Here is a 20,346-nt window from a genome sequence, read left to right on the forward strand (position 1 = left end):
TATGGTTTAAATAATTTTTATTTACTATTTAATATAACTTACGATAGTATGTTCGATCTGACAAAAATAATAAAACAATTTTAGCTTATAACGCACCTCAGTATTTAGGAGTGTGAACGCTACAACAGTTTATATTAGTGTGTGTTTTTTTTATTTTGTAATTTTTTATCTTAGGGTTCCTGATGTTTACTTCTTTATCATGTGCAGGGCTGATTTTCAACTACTAATCAGTAAATTGTCTATAAATTTCAATTACAAGCGACGATGTCTGTGCTTTATGACTTTATATCATGTGAAGCTTTGCTTTTCTACTAATTTGCTACTGTGAAGAAATAGGTCCTCTAAATATGCTTTGGCTGTTCAACATTTTTGAGGTTTCTGCTTGTGAGCAGATTGCCTCGTAATCGTCAAATAATTTTACTTGTTACACTGTTTAAGTAAGCGCGTGTAGTTGCTTACGGTTCTACTTGTCTACTTAGTATATAGCAATACGCTTGGATCTTGATCTCTCGTTAATAGGAAATATTAGATGTATATAGGCTCTGAAGTTGAAATATATTTTTATCAAATAAAGGATCTGTTTTTTTGTTGTTGTGTTTGTTGCGTGGGATCAGTTTCCAGGGTTCCAGATGTTTCTGTTTGATATAAGAAACTTGGCATTTGAAAGTGATGATTGATTTGGGAAGATGACATTTACGAGATGCAATCAACTTCCACACAGGTGTAAGCGGTGAGATTTGTTTATTCGGGGAGCGATTTTTGTTATCGCTGCAGAACGATTTCAAATCTCTTTCGTTACTGTATGAAAATCAATTACACTTAAAATAGTTATTAAATGTAAGTGTATATTACTCGTTTGGTTTTAGAATACAATCGTTTTCACTGATGTTTTCCTCTATTACTTGAACTGTTAGAGTTGCTCGGATATATGATCTATGTTTTTGTCTTGTGTTTTATTCTTCAGATAAAAAATACGTACATCTATAAAAGTTGATATTAGAGCATTTGTGGCTGTTACCTGCACATGTCAAATATTCATGCTTTTTTTACTGTTCGTTTTTATTTCGATAAAATGTTATTAATCATATAAATTTGAAACAATTTTCCCGGCCGTCTGCCATTTACTTCTTGATCTCTGGCATCTGTTCAGTAATAGTAACGCTAAGCCGTCTAATGTTAGGCTTGTCGTAATCTTCCATCGACATTCCGCGCGACAATCGGCGAGCCCCGGGTGTTCCATCGCTTGAGCCTCCCGAGCTTGTGGAAAAGGCCCTGTTGCGATCAACTCCGGGCATGGCGACCGAAGTGAGCAAACCTTGGCCTTTGCAAAACAGTAAAATCGATTGAGCCACCTTGGCGGGCTAGAATCAGAGAAAAGAAAAAAAAGCAAAAGAAATTAGGAACACATCTGGACCACCTATGTGTCACTCAACGGATGAAAAATGATACTTACGGCATCCGCTAAAACGTCACCCGCCCGTTCGACCTTCAACAGAGTGACTTTCTCCTTGTTTAGGTCTCGGTACAGTTTCTCAACAACACCGGCGTACGGGCTCATGACGCCGGTAATCAACAAACAATCAAGTTTACAGTTCTTCAAGGGCAAATCTTTGCGACTGAAAGTGAAACACAAGTTATATATTTTGATTTTGGACTTGTTTAAGTTTAGCTTACCTCATAAATGCTTTAACATATTGCTTCAGATTTTTGTTGTTCAACGAACTATGTAGCCGACTCTGGAACTCTGCGACGATCTTCTCCTTGTCGGGATTGTCTCCAGTCAATTGCTATAAATTTACGAGAGTGTCAAAAACTTTCTGCTACATGAAACGAAAAGATTTGGTTCGAAACAGGAGACAAAACAACGAAAACGGTACAAAACAGTTCTTTCAGAATAGCAAAGTGCACGCATTTTTTTTTCTTGTCTGAAAGTTTCTAATCCATATTTTAGTATAAGCCGTTGGTAGTAGTAGTGAACAAGAGCTCATTTATATATGATATTCTACGAAGATACAGTTCATCTTCACAAAGTCAAAAAATAGCGCACTTAGCATCATCTAGCAATAAATCTGGTCGTCGTCATGGTGATGCTGAAAGACCAAGAATTTCAAAGCTTCACAACATAAAATAAGCTTGTCCCATACATTTTTTTAATTAATTAATTAATTAATTAATTACCAATTACAATTTTCAAAATATCGTGATTCATCAATTTATTGGCAGCACTATAAGCACTTGAGTGCAACTTTTTTTTACTTCGGTGATTATCGCGTGCAAGCTTCAGTCAAAAAAGTGCTTCAAAACATATTTACATTTTTACCTTTGAACACGATATTTCTTCTAAATTGTATCACAGAGAACAGACATCCAAGTAGAGACCCCAATGTGTGTAGGAAATTCAACGGTTGTTAACGGTAAAGTGATCACAAAGTAACAATTTTCCCGACGACACAACCTGCCACTCGTGTTTGAAAACTGTATAGCGGCCCTTACACGTGACAATATTATTGTCAATCCAAAGTATTGTCTATCACCCTCGTCAATCCAATTGACTTGGTACCTTGAGTCCGAGTTTTTCGGAAAAATCAAGCGTTTGGAGCTTCAAACTTCGCATCTTGAAAATCATGATTTGAGGTGTCCATTGTATCTCAGCGCAGACTAATCAGAAGCACACCCTGTCACCCAAGTAACAATGTTTGTTATGCTAGCATATTTGTGACTAGTTTGCAACTAGATATTTGAGTTATTGTTACTAACATCTAACCACTTGCGTGACTCAAAAAGCGCAGTTCCTACTAGTTTCTATGTCGGTTAAAAATAAGTTGTCGTTACGTTGTTATGCCATACTGAAATAACTTATTTTCCATAACTTGAATATAACTTATTTTCAAGTAAACTAGTTGAAACTTTGTTTCCATCGACATTATAAACATTGAATGAATCCATAATGTTTTCCTATCAACAATAAAAAGACAGTATAGTACTTGAAATTAAAAATTTAATACAAGGTACAAATTTCACAACGATTATAAAACTGTCGAGCGGAATTCAATTTTACTTAACTGTTTTTTATGCGTCGTCAATCAAAATCTGTTTATAAAAATATAAAGAATAAACAACAAAATAATTCTATGTGCAAAATGCTCAAAATTGTTCCAAGTAGAGTGATTTCTCATCATTTTAAATTCATATATCATGAGAATTATAATATTATCAGAATCGATGTTTCTATATTGTTTTCTTCGAGTTTATAATAGTGCATAGAACAAAAATTATTTTCGTCAAAAAGTAGTTTTAAAAAAAGTAATATCCTGGTTTTATTCACGTTTCATACACTTTTTGAGACTCCACATTGTGTTCGCCATATTCAAGCCAATAAAAGTTTTTTTGGTTACATTTTCGTTATCATAACGTTGCGAAAACCTACCGATAACTATCTGAATCAATGCAGAAATTGTATGTTATAATCCTGTAACATCAAAGTTATTGCTACATCATTTAACCGTAACGATTTACATATACGCTTACGTATTTATAATGGTTTCGCAACCTTTTTTTAACTAGCAGCTAAAACCAGAGCTGTGATTAAAGATATGTTAGAATCAAGTAACGATAACTTACAAATGATTGCTAGTTCAATGTTTACGTTATAAAGAAACACTGCCGTCACCTTGTTTCAACCAGCATAACATAAAAAACATGTTCGTGCTCTTGTTGCAACATAGTTGAGCTAAGTGGTATCAGAACTAGTTATTAGTTGCTAATATTGGAGTCAAATAAACTTATTTCCAACTAGTAGCTAGAAGCATAGTTGTTATTAAAGATATGTTTGGATTAAGTAACGATAGCTTATAAATTATAATTAATTCAATATGACAAAAAGATGTAGTGATTTGAAACCTAAATAACTATTTCGTAACTAGTTGTGTTATGAAGAAACATTGATGTCACCTTGTTTTAACCAGTATAACATTAAAAACATATTCGTGCTCTTGTTGCAACATAGTTTGGACTTAGTCGCATCAGAACTAGTTGCGGATTGCTACTCGGGCAGCTTGGAGCGAAATCGCCATCGCACGGCATCACATTCAACATATCATGTCAATTGTATGGGTGCGCAGGGTTGCTATTTTGGCGCGCACGAATTTGACATTTCTTCCCTATACTTCTACGTAGGAGATTCGATGCTAACTCACCTGAGGGCGCCATGCTCGCAAAAAATAATGTTGCTAATGATTTGTTCGAGAAATGTGAGAGCTGGATATCTTGTTAATATGATATCTTTGTCAAAAGTCAACAAATGAAAGCAGCATAAATACTGTAGATGTTTTTCTTGACCCCAACGTTTCTGTTTGATGTTTTAAATTTTTTAATGAATTTTTGGTGGTTGTTCAAAGTCTGGGGGTCAAAGGTGCACGACATCCTGGAAGGAGCGACAAATATCATATCTTACTGTTTGTATCGGCAGTTTGATTGACTTAGCTCTGGTCGTCACAAGCCCCGACCTCATGCCTACACGGTGTCAAATGATGACTGGTGACTCCTGTTTTTAGCAGAATGAGGAGGTGCGGAGTATTAGCAAGCGGTGGGACAGAGTGCAACTGTTGATAAGGAACTAACATCTTACTATAGATGTCTCGATTATCAACCCACTTTGTGACTGTTGCTAATATTCTTAACGTGGGAAGTGTGCAACATGTAAACTTTTATTAACAAAATTATAAATTTTATATTATTAATAGTAACTATCCTATTGCCCTGAGCTTAGGATGATAAACTACAGGGCGCGTACCCTGCTTGGCGGATGAGGGTGGGAGTCAATTTACACTTCGTGTTGACCAAGTCGGATCATACCGAGATCGATCGTTCGCTTAAAACGGTAAAACGAATTTATTATATCATCTGTATTTATCACAGAGTTGACATGACTGATACTGCTTGAAATTGACAATGGGCCATTGGGTTGTTTCAGGCATTACTGATGCAATTGGGATGCTTATTCACCCCGGCTCTGTGTTCTGTTCGAGTCGGATTGTTTCGATCGGGTGTGAAGTTTTGCGTTCTGTAGCTCGATCGAGTTCAGGTTTTTACATTCGTTTGACGGGGTCCGACTCGATCGGGATGCAGAATGGGGGTGATTAATATATCACATTCGTCCGGAACAGGTGAATTAAATTCAAAAAGTGGACTTATTATTATCAGAGATGCCAGAAAAAAATTTCAAATATCTTCAGACAGCGTTGCAAAAGTCTGTATATCTGAAAACAAATCTGCTGTTAGCAAATATTGCAGAAATTTCTCTATGATGTATTACTAAACGAACTTAGAAAAAAGGTCGCGACAATTTCAAAAGTCTGTAAAATTTGCAGATTTACAGACATATCTGCGGTTCTGGCATCTCTGATCAGGAATAGGAGCGGATTGACATCTTATGAACCGTTGGGGAAGTTTCAAACCTTCCGATCCGGTTCGATATCGGTACTGATGTTATACAGGTTGCATTGACGGCGAAACTGATCAGGGCAGGTGTGAAGACATTTTAAGCAATCGTGCCATTGTGTACATACTGTGGCTTCCCTGGACAATCTGGTGTTGAATGCGCATCCTTACCTTGCATCATATGATCCAACAGACTTACTAACACCTGACTTTATTTTATCTTATTTCATTTCATGGTGGGGGCGCAATGAAACGAGAATGTTGAAATAAGGAACTGTCATCGAAGGCCTAAGAGCAAGGAAATTTTAGGAAGAAGAACCCTGGGGCGTCTCCAGAGAACGACGAAAAGATGGTAACTGAGTGATAACTTGACCTTTGTTAAGCTGAGGTAAGGTGGGGAGAGAGGGGTAAGTGCACTATTGTTTTTAATGTCACTTTATTATTATTACCATTATTATTATTATTGTTATTATTGTAATTATTATTATTGTTCCGTACGTTTTATTTTCAGCCACAAAGACAGTAGTTAGTAGTAGTTAGTAAACTTCTAAATGCTATATTTCCCTATTTATCTCCACTATCCCTAACCTAATGTATCTGAAACCAGTGGGACTCAGAGCAGCGCCTGCTGGTGGAGGAAGCCGGTGTGCTATACGGTCTAGTGCATATCAACGGTCAGGCTTTAGTAGGCTCACAGCCAGCTTGAAGTGAACCTCACTCAAGCAGATGGGCGGACACGGTCTGCCAGGTTGTGGGCTGATAAATTACAATTACAATTTTTGGTGGTTGTTCAAAGTCAAAACTACGATTTTTCACGAAAAAATCAGCCATTTTATAGCTGTAAAATTTCCCCAAAGTAACAAACAACGAAAAGGAAAACGTTGGGGTCTGTTATTTTACATGTAGACAGTGTGTGCAAAGTTTGAAAAATATTGGGACAGTAGTTTTTGAATGACGATGGACACGGACTGCTTTCGAGGAAAACGTGTTCAAAGTTTTTTGTCTATAAAATCGAAGAAAACAATTTATTATTCTAGGCAGCCCGTAGGGTCTAACATTTTCAAAAAAATATATTTTTTCTTTTGTATTTTGTTATAATGAATCATTTCAAAAATGTTTTGTCAAGTTTTTAAGTCAATCGAAGCAAAAATCTTGGACCTGTGCGCCGAGCTCTAACTTCTTCACAGTGTGCAGAGATGCCAGGTAAAAATTTCAAATATGTTCAGACAGGGTTGCAAAAAAAAAGGTCGCGACAATTTCAAAAATATGTAAATTTTTACCGAAAGTCTGCGAAAACCTCGATTTTCAAAAGTCTGCAAAAGTCTGCATATTAAAAAATGTCTACAGCACTATGTTCGAAATCTGCAGATCTACAGACAAATATGCAGATCTGGCATCTCTGGCAGTATGAGGTAAGCAAAGATAAAGGCCCTTTCTGAGTTTTGTTCCGATAGGCTTGAAAGTTTCACAGAATATTCTTTAAATGTTTTACTATAAGAAAATGCGAAACAAAAAAATAAATGATTTTTCAAAAGTGTTAGACCCTACCCGTCCCTAAATTTTAGTTAGTTTAATATACATTCAGTGAAGTGAACATTAGCGGCAAACATTTTTTCAAATCCGTACTCGACCCGTACCCGATAGAAAATTAAAAACTTACCCGTAGTAGTACCGAACCCACGATAAATTTTTCTTCCAAGCCCGAATCCGATCCGTTTTCAATAAAAAATAAAAATCTCTACCCCTACTCGACCCGAACCCGAAAATCGAAAAAACACCAAATCAAATGCTTTAATCTAAACACGACCCTTACCCTCTGAAAATGAAAAAATTGACATCCGTACCCGACAAACATATTTTTTCTATACCCGAACTCGACCAATAATCGACAGGTTTCAGGAACAAATATCCGAAACCCGACCATCTCTACTGCGAAACGTAATCGCTTTGAAAAGAAATCGTTGCGGATCATTTGGGGAGATCTTGTACTACGAGTTTCTCAAACCAAGGGTAACTACTGTAAGTAGGGTCAGAACTAGAGATGACCGATAAAGAATTTTTTCAAACTCGAACTCGACCCGTACTTGATTGAAAATAAAAAACTTTTACCCGTACCCAACCGGAACCTGAGATTCATTTTTCTTCCAAACCCGAACCCGACCCGATCCCGAAAAAAGTTTCGAAACCCGAAGCTCAACCAAACTCAAACCCGATCCGTACCCGTTGAAAATAAAAAACTAGTCACCTGTACCCGACTCGAACCCGACAAACATATCTTCGGTTTCGGGTCAGGTATCGGATACAAATACCCAAAACCCGACCATTTCTAGTCAAAACTCGTTAAACGCACAGAAAAAAAATGACTTTATTTTTTGTTCAAGTTAAAGATAATTTAATCATTTAAAGGACTAATTTGTTCATTTGAATGACTTTCCAAATGGATCATTGAAAAAAAAATCATAAACATCGTAGAGTTTAAATCCGTCCGAATAATTTTGAGCCAGAAATTATTTTGAAATTTATGACGAAAAAAGTATGACTCACAGCGCATGTAGAAACGCGTGTGTTTCCAATTATTTGAATGTCCAGAAAAATAAATAAAAATCAATTGTTTTTAAAAATTGTATACAAACATTACGAGAAAGAATTTCGATATGGGAAAACTTTGTTATTTGTTGAAGAATTTGTTTTAGGTAAGTGACAAAAAATTTTATTTTACATCTTTCCAAAGAATTGTAGTTAATGCTACCTTCGAATTTGAGCTTTTATTGCATGCTGTTTCGAATCGGAGCCGGAAAATCTGTAAAAAGTATGCACAAAGCAAGAAACGTACTTACTGCTGCAAAAATGCCACTTATAAAATTTTCTACTTCACTTTATCAGCAAACACACGAGTAGCAACCTCTGGAGCTACCTACCGAAAAATTGTAGTAAATACTACATGTTCGAAAGTTGTTGTGTAGTAAAGTCTCTGCTTTTGACAGGAACGTGATCCAAGCAAAGTCTTGGCATTACATTCCTTTCGTGGAATTTGGCCTTTCTGTTTCAACAGACTTCGCAGCCGATTCATAGCGTACAGAATCATAGCATGGCTAGTACTATGGATCCTACTGACACTAAGAATCCTACCAGGTCGGGGCTCGAACATACGACAGCTGGCTTGTAAGACCAGCGTCCTATGCATTGTCTTGTATGGCAAAAATTCGGGAGAAACGAAACCGTTAATAATTGCTAGGCGAAATTCTCTGCCGGAAACGGTTGTTGGATTTTGCCAGCATTCCAGCAAAACCTTCTGGCAGACACTGCCAGGCGTCTGGGAAGAAATCTGCCAGACACATGCAAGCGGGTACTTGTATGTATAAGACTCAATGCGGACTCGCCTGAGGGCGCCATGATCGCAAAAATAAAAATGTTGCCAGTGATTTTTTCGTGAAATGTGAGAGCTAAATATCTTGTTAATTTGGTGGCTTTGGGTAAATGATGAGTAAATGATCTAACAAGTTAATAAACTTTTCTGCCATACATTTGGGAAAAAGCTTCTCGAAGTTGTCATCCGTTACTTCGAACGAATTGCTAATATCCTGAAAAATCAACGGTGGAAAGCAGCTTAATTTTTCTGAGGTAACTTAATTTTAAACTGTAGAAATAAATTCCAACGATAACAATACTGATTAGAATCTATGACACATCATCTTCATTAAAGGCGTAAAACATACGTAGATTGGTTCGAAATAACTATTTTCCTGAATCGATAAGCAGCTAATCATTTTGTTGTTTGTAACAATAAGAATTTATCTTCGTTTTATAATGTATACAACGCAATCTTGTTACACGACGATACCAAATACACGTTAATTTAGAATGAACCAAAGCAAAGTCTTTCGCGGATCCGATATCTTCAAAGATAAAACAACATCTTCCAACTGCCATTGAGTCTCCTGTGCCAGACGGTGGTGTATATTTCATTCCAAATCACCTTCTTTCCTACTGGTTCAAGTGCTCGACAGTTCTTATCCGGCAGCGGAACAAGGACCTGTTTTGAGAGCTACGGGAGCTAAACAGAAGGTGACTACGACTGTGTCGAATGACCGTAGATGACTTCGTCTCCAGAGGGTTGAAACTGCTCTTGTAGTATATATACTTATATATATTTGTATATAGAAAAAAAAACTCCGCTAATGGCGAGTGAGGTTGGGATGCAATTGGGCTGGGGTCTTCTAGCGCATGCATTAACATGATGGGGGGAATGGGGGCTAACTAGCAAAAAGCGAAAATGTAGAACAAACTACGTTCTTCCTACCGATTTCTACATCGTGGAAGAACTGAATGTCATCAGCAACAGCCAATGGGAGTAGCTATAATAGTGAACAATCAAGCTTGAACATCCATTGAGAAAGATAAAAGGAAATTAAAACAACGGAACAACTGAAAGAAACAAATTGCAGCACAACGAACATTAAACGAAAACAGAAAGCTCGAGCTACTTATATAAGAAGTTTCACTATGAAATACGCTATGTCAATGTACCTCGGAGAAAATCTGCTCCCCGAAAGTTTTACGATGGGGCATTGCGGCAGATTTTTTGATTTGTCATCGATGTTGTGGTTTTGTTTTTTTTTTTGTAAATTAACAACCATAAAACGTGTTGTGATGATATTGTTGCGTTATTTTGTTGAATTTTTATTTTAGCCACCACAATTCGTGGCAGTTTACGGACCGAAGTCGACGCGTATGGTTTTTTTAGTTTTCGTGTGTATTTATCCGCAACATCGTAGTTGGTGTTCGTGTGATTCGGTGGAGTCCCAAATGATCGACATCGGAATGGATTATCACGATAGTGGATGGTCGCATGGAACAACAACAAAAGTAACAACAAACATATTTAAAAATAACGGACGACAATTGTCTCGATTGGGTAGGATGTGGGATGGGGTATTTTTTTCGTGAAGATTGTTCAGTGGCTGGCAACACCATGAGGATCGGCCAATCAAAAGTGTTTAATATATTTCATGAGATTGTAAACAACGAATCATTTCAAAATAAAAAGATATTATTACATCGCAAATAGACTCAGTTAATTATACAAAAATCCTCACAATTTCGCAAGTCACTGAAATTGAGAAAGTATAATCTGTGTATCCGTGGAAGTAAGTTCTATTTGGAATAAGGTGAAAATTAGAGACGATACGCGAGTAGCGACGAAAAGTTGATCGATTGGAATTTTGATAGCGTATAGTGGTCTGAATTTAAAATTTCGAGCTTTTTTATACTAGTTGAGAAAAGGAAGTCAAACAATTATGGAAACATAAAAATTTCGAACACTGAAATGCCGATTGAGTATAGAACAATTGGAAAGAGAAAGAACACAGAGAAACAAGTTATGCAAAATAGTTGGTAACAGTAGGACTTCTACCCGATGAAAGCCAATAAACTTGGGGGTGTCGTGGATGGTCGGCGGTGGTGATGGTGTGTCACGTTTAACCACGTGGCCAATCATAACTAGTCTAATAATTTTTGGGCCGAGATGCACATGCAACTGACAGTACTACTCACATAGCCAAATTTGTGATACAACAGAAAATCCTCGGCTGACTGGCTGAGGGCGTCCTCCTTCCAGCTGATGAACTTGGTCTTGAATGCGTCCAGTACCGAGGCCGCCGAACCGGTCACATTGATCAGAATTAGGCCCAGACTGCGCGATGGATGAGCAATACCGAATCGGGCCAGAACGTTGGCGCCAGCGCCCTCTCCCAACCCGATGACGTATTTGACGTGTAAAAAGTCCAAAACGGTTACCAGCTCTTCTCCCAGCAGCTGCAGTGACGGAAATTGAAAGCTGAAAAAAAACCAGAAGAAAACCGGTTACTGCGTCCCGATTTAATCACCAACCAGAACCAGGTCGCTACTTACTTTTCCGGTAGATTTGGAGCATTCTCGGCATGCCCAGGAACATCAATGTGTATAAAACATGACCGTTCTTTGATTTCGATCATGCATGCACTGTTTACAAAATCTTGAAATGAGGTATCTGTAAGAAGAAAAAAAAATGAATGCATCAGCAATTTATGATAAGTTTTCCGGAGGTGCAAAGATAAGAAAAAAAACTATTTACGATTGCATCCCAAGTCATGCACGGTGAGGAAGACGGCACGTTTTTCCTGCTGTGTTAGGTCGCCCTGTAATGCAAGAAAAGAAAGGAAATAACATCATCATAGTGAAGTTGGTTATCAGCATAACAAAGGAAATCTTAGAAATATTCTTTCGATTTAACGTCAACCAAGTTAGAGCAAATAACTCAGTTAAATTCTCAACGCACCTCGAATTTGTCGGGAAAGTTAATGGATAAGTCAAACAGATTCAACAATTCTTTGTTATTCAATGTTCAACAAATCAATCGTCTTGATATTTATAAGATCTATAAGTTCTCTCAAACTTAGTTAAACTCAGTACCCAACGAAAGAGCTAAATGCGGAGAAATACCACTGAAACAGGACTCATCTCCAAAGGATGGTCCTAATAGCGATGACAGGAGCATTCACGACAACTCCTACTGCTGCTCTAGAGGCGCTACTGTGCATTAAACCACTACATGTGTTCCTAAAACAAGAAGCATTATCTTGTGCATACCGTCTTCAGGTTACAGGGCTTTGTAACCCTATAGACTAGGCTACCAGCCACACTCGCTTGTGGTCTCAAATGGTTACGTGGGATGAGTATTTACTCGCTCCTAGTGACCTAACTCTCACGTGCAGTTTTCCTTTCAAAACATTCAATGTGAGCTATCCTCTTCGTGAGGAATGGTTGTCTGGTTGTTTGGAACGACAACTTGATGAACACATAGTTTGTTATACGGACGGTTCTCTGTTGAATGGTCGTGCTGGTGCTGGTGTCTACTGTCGTGAAATGAGGCTGGAGCAGTCTCATTCACTTGGTAGATACTGTACTGTGTTCCAAGCAGAAATCTACGCGATTTTGTGTGGAATACAATTGCAACTTCAGCAGAGAATCTGTGGTAAACGAATTTATTTTTGTTCCGACAGTCAGGCAGCTCTAAAAGTATGATCGCATGTCGAACTCAAATTGAAGACCTTAGCATCTAAAATGCTGTTTACTTCTTATGGGTGCCCGGCCATTCTGGTATTACTGGAAATGAATGGGCTGATGAGTTGGCTAGAGCTGGTGCAGCGAATGATTTTGTTGGTCCGGAACCAGCTTTACCACTTTCAACTAGTTGAATAAAGCACAAGATTCGTTCTTGGGCCGCATCCAAACATGCCGGCAAAGGATATTTTTTCGTTTCTCACCCAATGTGGTAAGGAGCTATAGTCAGATGGGTTCATCGTTCTTCCTGGAGTGAATGAATCCTTTCTGTATTCACCTTAAATAAGGTTTAGCAGATTGTTTGGCCTCTCTTATGGGGTACCGAATTTACTGCTGCTCGTACATACTGCGAATCGTTCTGCATTCTTCCGGGAGTGCAAAATGGTGTCGCTTTTGTAAAATCTCTAAATCCTCTCGCGGGATGGAGGTTTTGTAAACGTTTATCAGAAAGAACGCACTTAGTAACAAACCTAAAAAGGTTTTACAGCAGACTGTTTGGAACCGCGTAGAGGTTCAAAATTTACTTCTACTTCCACTAAATGTGATCCCCAGCAGATTGTTCAGCATCCCTTAGGGGTGCAGAGTTTACTTCTCCTTTTTTGTGTTTTTGTGTCATCAATTTTCCCCATCCTCCTAGTCAACGCCTTTCTATTTCCCTTCAATTCTTCCCTCTTATATATATCGGGTAAATGAGGCTAAAACAAATCGATGGTAAGGCACAAATCTCCAAATATCAAGGGTAACGTGCCATTTGAGCCAATTTGTTCTGATTCCTGATTCCTGAGGGTTTTCAATATAGATGCCTCAAAACAAGATAATTTAAAATTCATTAATTTCATGAGCAAGTATATGAAGTTGGATATGAAATCTGCTTCTTCACAAGCTACTACGCTTGGAGGCACATGTATTGATCTCGTAATATTTGATTATGTGTCAGAACGCTTGATGTAACAAATCCATATTTTAGTGTAGATGGCGTCGTTTCAAATTTTACAATTGTACAATTCTTCTACTTCACGTAAAATAACAACAAATCTTCTTTCTATATGAAGGTTACACCTAATTTTGACACTATTTTTGCAAAAAAAAACAACAAACCGACCCAGCAAACTGAACGAATATTTCGGGCAATATGTCGTTCAACAAGCGCTCAACGACCAACAAAATAGAACCGCTTGCTGAGAGGGAATGGATACAGAAAAGCCTTTTTTTACCGGACTAACACGAAGCGAAAAACTAACTCGTTGAGAGCTGCGCCGGATTGTAAAGTCCTATATTCATTCATCAATTCTTACTGTTTTTCTTACTCAAACCCTGAATGACGATAACTGATAGAAATGGTTTGCACGAGCTATTTTGAAAAGAACAGTACACAGATAAAAATATTTTGTGAATTTACATCTATTTTCATGCACATATTTGGAGCAGGTAATTAAACATAAAATTACATTACGACTCTGTACGTTTCAATACAATTTAATCGCAAAATAAGCGTTAATTGAAAGATACAGTTAAATTCATTGAAAATTCAATGCAATTCAATTTATTTTTGCATCGATGAAGGTTTTCAATCAAAATTTCGATTCAACTCATGTCTATTCCATGTTACTATTGATTTACATCTCGTGTAAATTTCATTATTTTTTTCTGTGTATGACCATCCCATAGATTTCAGATTTCGGTGCCAGTTTTTTTGTACAAGATGAGCCCATCCTCAGCTGGCGTCGCTTATTGAATCGCTGTTCTGCTGCATTCGATTTCTCTCAATTGCGAATTGTACCTATTGTAAAAAGATATAATCACCTCTGTTCAAATACCCCTCCCCGGGCTCCAAGGGACATAAATATTGAAAGAAAAAAATAAATTGTAGAGCGTTTTCAATCAAATGATATGTCATTACTCGCTATTAGGTTTTGCACGATGACGACACAAATGAACTGCCGATGAATCAAGTTCATCTTTGACAGTTGCCGTGTACTTGTTTTGTTTTGCGACTGCAAGTTAAAAATTGAAAGAATGACGAAAAAGTGCCTGTTAAAAACATATTCCACAGTGAAAATAACTAAAAAGATTGCCCTGTATGTGTTTCCAGCATCAAGGAGCGATATATGTATGAATCTGTTGAGTGTGAGGCGACTTGCAATTTTTACATTCGAACGATGAACTTCTGATGAACTTTTAAACTGTAAACAAGTACACGTCGACTGTCAGAAAAAGTTCATTCTGTTCATTTTTGTGAGGTTATGTCATGTTCGTGCAAAACCTAATTAAGATAACAAGGACATAATTAAATGCCAAAATCAGATGAATACAAAAAAAACCCAACCGTGCGGAAACCGAACGGCTGCTGTTTCAGTGTTTTCACTCAGTTACATTTTTTTCGCTTACATTTCATCCTGTAATATATTCTGGCAGAAACGATGATGTCATAAATAATGTAATCTCGATCTAGTTTTCATTTTCAGTTATGTTTGGTCCTGTGAGTGTTTCTTCTTGTTTTATTTATTAGCTTGTTTCGACATTTACGAATTTTCAACGCTCGGTGCGAAATCATTACAAACTACTCGAAATACAAACATGATTACGAAACATATGTAGTATAGTATTATGATTATGTTTCTACATCATTACTCTATTGAACCTATTTCCCATATTCTAATGTTAGCAGCTTTCCCTCTTCATTGCTCGTTAGATTCCAGGCAATTCTATGACAAAGGCGTTTGAACAGTTTCAAATATTCTTTATTGAAAAACATATTTTTCAGACACTGGTTTTTTCTCGATGTTCTACATTCATGATGACAGCACAGCCAATCCTGCCATGAGTCTTCTCAGTAATTTAGGAAATGCCGGAGATGTTTCAGGGGGAATTCATTCTTCTTTATTTTTATCAAAACCATATTGCATGCCAGACATCTGTCTGTCAATGTTTCGAACAAAAATTAAAACATTCACCGGTCTTATTGCATTCCAATCTGAAAATTTAATTTAACATTTTAGCATCCCACATTTCACCGGGTGATCCGCTGTTGAAGCGATTTTTAACGCATCTGGTCTTGTTACGACCCCATTGTCAACCGGATTTACTTGACCAATAGTTGTAGCCGTAAACGTAAACAAGCAGGTCTCGAAAGGAAAGGGTATAGCCGGGTAAGCATGTAGAAACTGTCCCCGAACAGATATTAAATTTATATAATCTATTTGAAAGAGTTTGTATTGGTGATGATTTTTCCCAAATTTTAATCATTTAATTTCCATATTTGTGGAGCTGTGGAGTAGGTGGCTCTCCTGTTTTTCGTTTTATTTAAATTTTTCATAAACTTCTTTGAATAAAAATCAGGAACATTTTATGCATTATGGGAAACTATTCAAATTTCATGTAATAAAAACTGTTCAAAATTTACGAAATTTTGACGTGAACACGTCTTACACTGGCATAGGACGCTGGTCTTACAAGCCAGCTGTCGTATGTTTGAGCCCCGACCTGGAAGGATTCTTAGTGTCAGTAGGATCAATAGTACTAGCCATGCAATGATTCTGTACGCTAAGAATCGGCTGCGAAGTCTGTTGAAACAGAATGGCCAAATTCCACGGAAGGAATGTAATGCCAAGACTTTTTACGTCTTACTTTATTATGAGGCGCCTTTTCAAAATGCGCCATGTGGAAGAATGAGTAGAACTTAATCGTGAATATATCGAGTTGTACAGAACGCAACAACATAATTCATCGAAAATCGTTCATTTCTCCTTGTGCTTTGGACGTCTGGGTCAGGATCTTCCACAAACAGCCTCAAGCATTCATGCAGGTTGTGCTCTCATTCGTCTCTCGAACGTCGTGACATTCAACCAGCAGCGGGATCAATAGATTATCATTAGTCTTATTCAGCTTCTAAAAACTAGATCTGAATTCTGGATTGAACTCTATTTAGAACTGAATTTTAAAACTGAATTCAGAAGCTGGTTCACCTGAGTTTTGAACTTAACTACAGGTTTTGAATCTAGTTTCATACTTCAGTTTTTGAAGTTAGTTCAAGATTACAGGTTCATTATTCAAAACTATGACTGAAAATGAATCCTACTTCTGGATGCCTTTGAATAGATTTTGAAACTGAATTTAGTCCCTTAAATTGAGTTCGTGATTCGAATCTAGATTTAGGATTTCAATTTCAAAATTCAGAATATGAGTTTTAGGTCTGGATTCTGAAAGTAAATGTTAGATCTGAACTCCGACTCTGATTTTTAGCACTGATTTCTAACCAGCCTTCAATTCCTAAATTCAGTTTCAGGAATAATTTCTAGAATTCAGACCTGACCATGAATTTTGCAACTGAATTCTGAGATTCAGTTCTCTAATCCAGTTCAGGCCAAGATTGTAGGCTCTGATGAAAATAAATAAATGATGACAAAAAGTACTCAACAGTTGTAAAAATCAGTTAAATTCCGCAAAACGGTTCTTCTTAGGACCATCAAAATATTATCAAAAATTTATGCGAAGTTTAGTTCTGAGTATGTAAATCAACCAAAAAAACTTTATTTGATTCGTTCTATTAAATTTTATGGTAGAAAATGTTTGTCGTCAATAAGTCGTACGGAATCTAGATTTTATTTATGAACCGAAAAGTCAGTTTTTAATTTTCTTACGTCTATTGTATTTAAATCAAAGTAGATGCACTGTAATCAATTTAAATAATTCATTTTTGCGATATTTGATAAAAGTTCAAAACACTTACAAATGTTTTTTGAGCTTTTACTAGTTCTTTTGCAAAAAAAAGTATTCGCCAGACACTATGACCATGCGCGAAGTCCAGAAGAATACGCAACCAAGCGAAATCCAAAGAACTCTTCAGCTATCAGCTCTAAGGCAAACTGTTCGTCGAAGTTCGGTACAGGTCGTCAAAAGGTGAGATAACTGATGGCGTTTTCATTTTTAATTTGCACTACACCGGTGCAATGCTACACTGAGGCATGAATAAACGAACAAAAATGACGAAAACATAAACAGTATCCATTGACTACAATAAACGATTCCATTGCACAGAGCTACACTAAACTTTTGATGAGTGCTACACCAGTGGTATCGGTGTAGAAAAAGTGTAGCACTGGTGTAGTGCAATTTAAAAACGAAAACGACATGAGTATTCACAAGTTCCTATCTCATGCCTCCCCGTGTGTCTATGATAACATTTGGTCAATCGAATGGCGTCGACTGGGTGCTGTCGCCTTTTGCGTTAGTAGCAGAATGAGAGGATGCGAATTTGTTTTTATGGAACATTTCATTTGAAACGAGAAAAATTTTAAAAATCCTTCAAATAGATCAAGTAATTCACTTTGATGTGCTATTGCTGAAGTGTATTTAAATCCTTAAATGATCAACTTGTTTTCATGAAAACCGTCCGCAGCATTCCTTGCAATTCATAAATTAGCATTTTCCTTATATAAGTTGACGTATAATGCAAAATTAAGACGTAAGAAAAACTTTTTGTATTTAAATAATAATTCTATTCTTATTATAAGTGTTTTATACAGGAACGTCTATAGAAAAGATATTCAGAAGTGTGCAATACCATACTATGCTCGAAGGGTGTATTTGACTGGTTCATAAGATTGAAGGCTTGGAAAGTTTCGATACGGTAAGAAATGAAACGAGTATTGGTAAGCTTATAAAATGTTAATTATTCATCCAAAACTGAAGAACATAAACTAAATACGCGTCGATTTCTTACCAATTTCAAGGGGTCGAAAGTCTTTCTGTATTTTTTTAATCAATTTGATGCAAACATTTCATTTAGGCTGGACTGGTCGATGGAACGGAGACACGATTTTCTCCGTATACGAAACGGGTCATCAGAATTCGATTGAGTCAACACCTCCCTGAGTCCTGAACTGAAGTTATTTGCATGTATAAACAAAACACATGGAAACATCCTTTTTCTGTAAACCGCTGCAAAACAATGATGCTTGAATGAAACACACACACACACACACACACATGGCAACCCCTTCGCCAACAATCACTACAGCTGGCTACGGGTTCGAGTCCCGTCTCTAATTATTAGATCTAATACAGATGATGTATTTGCAACTATATGGAAAAATCCCGAATTGTGTGGGACAAAATACTTAAGAGCTCCTTTACAAAAATTATGTAAAAGTTGTCTTCCACCTGGCAAGTATCTCTTCTACGGAAAGACTAATAAGAAAGGTCTTAAGAGTGTGCGTTTTGCCCCTTGCTGTCATGTGTTCTGCTCCGTTTGTTTTGATGGATGTTCATCCTTTGTTCAAGATCATTCTCTCTCTATGTTTAGATACCTGTGACTTCGGCAAACTTAAAATGAGGGCGACCCGTTTGGCATAACGCCGTTTGGTATAATGATTATTTGGTAGGGATGGTACTCGGAAGGCAAAGTATCGATACCTAGAGTATCGAGATACAGAATTTTGAGTATCGATACAAGGTATCAAAAGGCATCAAAGTATCGATACCTGTAAGTATCAATTGATACTTGTGCAGCAATCATTTCAAAATACAATAAAATTGTCGGCTTTGGGCTTATATTTTATGATGTACAGAAAGGTGTTTCCACACAGCAATAGAATAATTGTAACAATCTCAATGTGATTATCAATCGATGTGAATAAAACTAGATACACTGAACATCAAATGTAATAATTTTCTGTTTTCAATAAATATTGCAGTCTAGCTGATTCACCCGGTGTTGCTCGGAAATGTTTCGTGAAGGCCAGGCCGAAAAAGATTGTAGAATTTACCCAGCCCATTGAAATACCCTGAATGCAGTGAAACACAACTTAGATGGCAACCCGATTGAACAATGCTCCGTTCGTGTTCAGATTTCGAATGATCAGTGTCCCATCTCAGATCTCACAATAATCATAACTTTTATGGTATTCTCGACAAATTGGGTCAGTTTTATATTTGAACCTTTTCGTTAGAAACACTTAAAACACCTCTTTCTCTATAAATACCTTCTTAGTAATCTCCGAGTTTCATATGTATATGTGCTTATAATGTACTTGAATTATTATGTATATGTGCTTGTAACGTACTTCCGTACTTCCTCGTCACACTCGATCTACAATACCCTTGGCTATATAAATTTTTATGACATCATTATTTCCATGTAATCGCTCAAAATTTTCACATATACATTTTATCCAATAGGGCATTTTGCCCCGCATATATTTGAACAACATGTAAGGGTTTTGACAAATGAGATATTTCATGCATTTTTCAATGCATACAGCGAGTATTTGTTCGTAATCATCATTAATGACGGAAGGTAGTCATGCATGGAACTTTCACGTTCTATACACTTTAGTTAAAATATAGCAGCATTTCCTTAGGGGGTGCGTGTGATGTAATCTTAATTCTGAGTAAAGATTTTAATTGAAAATGAAATCAACAAATTTACGGATATTATTCCAGTGGAATTTTTGAAAATTTGCAACAAGGAACCTTCAATTTCTCGATTGAGTTTTTCAGACAGACAAAGTTAAAATCCTTAAAGCTAAACAGAACATTTTTTCTGGTTTTATTTAGTTTATAATTTAAGTATTAAGAATTTGCGTGTACCAAAAAAGGCAAAAAAGTACTGCTAAAACAGTACTACATACCTGAACTGTGACTATGATCTCGCCGCTTTTCTCCGTGTTGACTGCATATCTCTGAAAATGGAAAGAAGAAAACAAAAGGACATATTTTAGTATTGCAAGTTTATTGATGAATTGAATAGTATTTAATTAAACAGGTATTAAAGCAGAAAAGCTATAAAGCTACAGTAATGTAAGA

The 20,346-nt window shown here is 36.8% G+C and overlaps 1 protein-coding gene across 11 annotated transcripts in view; it reads right to left on the minus strand.

The window, feature by feature from the left end:
• LOC131432356 (uncharacterized protein ZK1073.1) overlaps positions 1-20,346 on the minus strand; it is a 176,498-nt gene continuing 156,152 nt past the window's right edge. For 10 of the 11 annotated variants that reach the window (XM_058598579.1, XM_058598578.1, XM_058598585.1 and 7 more), the window contains 8 exons: positions 20,172-20,222; positions 11,552-11,615; positions 11,350-11,467; positions 10,993-11,275; positions 9,967-9,978; positions 1,675-1,787; positions 1,454-1,616; positions 1-1,361 (listed from right to left, as the gene is read on the minus strand). In XM_058598579.1, the coding sequence (XP_058454562.1) occupies positions 1,122-1,361; positions 1,454-1,616; positions 1,675-1,787; positions 9,967-9,978; positions 10,993-11,275; positions 11,350-11,467; positions 11,552-11,615; positions 20,172-20,222 (1,044 nt within the window). In that variant the 3' untranslated portion in view covers positions 1-1,121. Of the gene's footprint in view, positions 1,362-1,453; positions 1,617-1,674; positions 1,788-9,966; positions 9,979-10,992; positions 11,276-11,349; positions 11,468-11,551; positions 11,616-20,171; positions 20,223-20,346 lie in introns of those variants that run through there. The other variant, XM_058598577.1, reaches the window with a different exon arrangement.

This window comes from Malaya genurostris, chromosome 2, assembly GCF_030247185.1.
Source record: "Malaya genurostris strain Urasoe2022 chromosome 2, Malgen_1.1, whole genome shotgun sequence".
Lineage (NCBI taxonomy): Eukaryota > Metazoa > Arthropoda > Insecta > Diptera > Culicidae > Malaya > Malaya genurostris.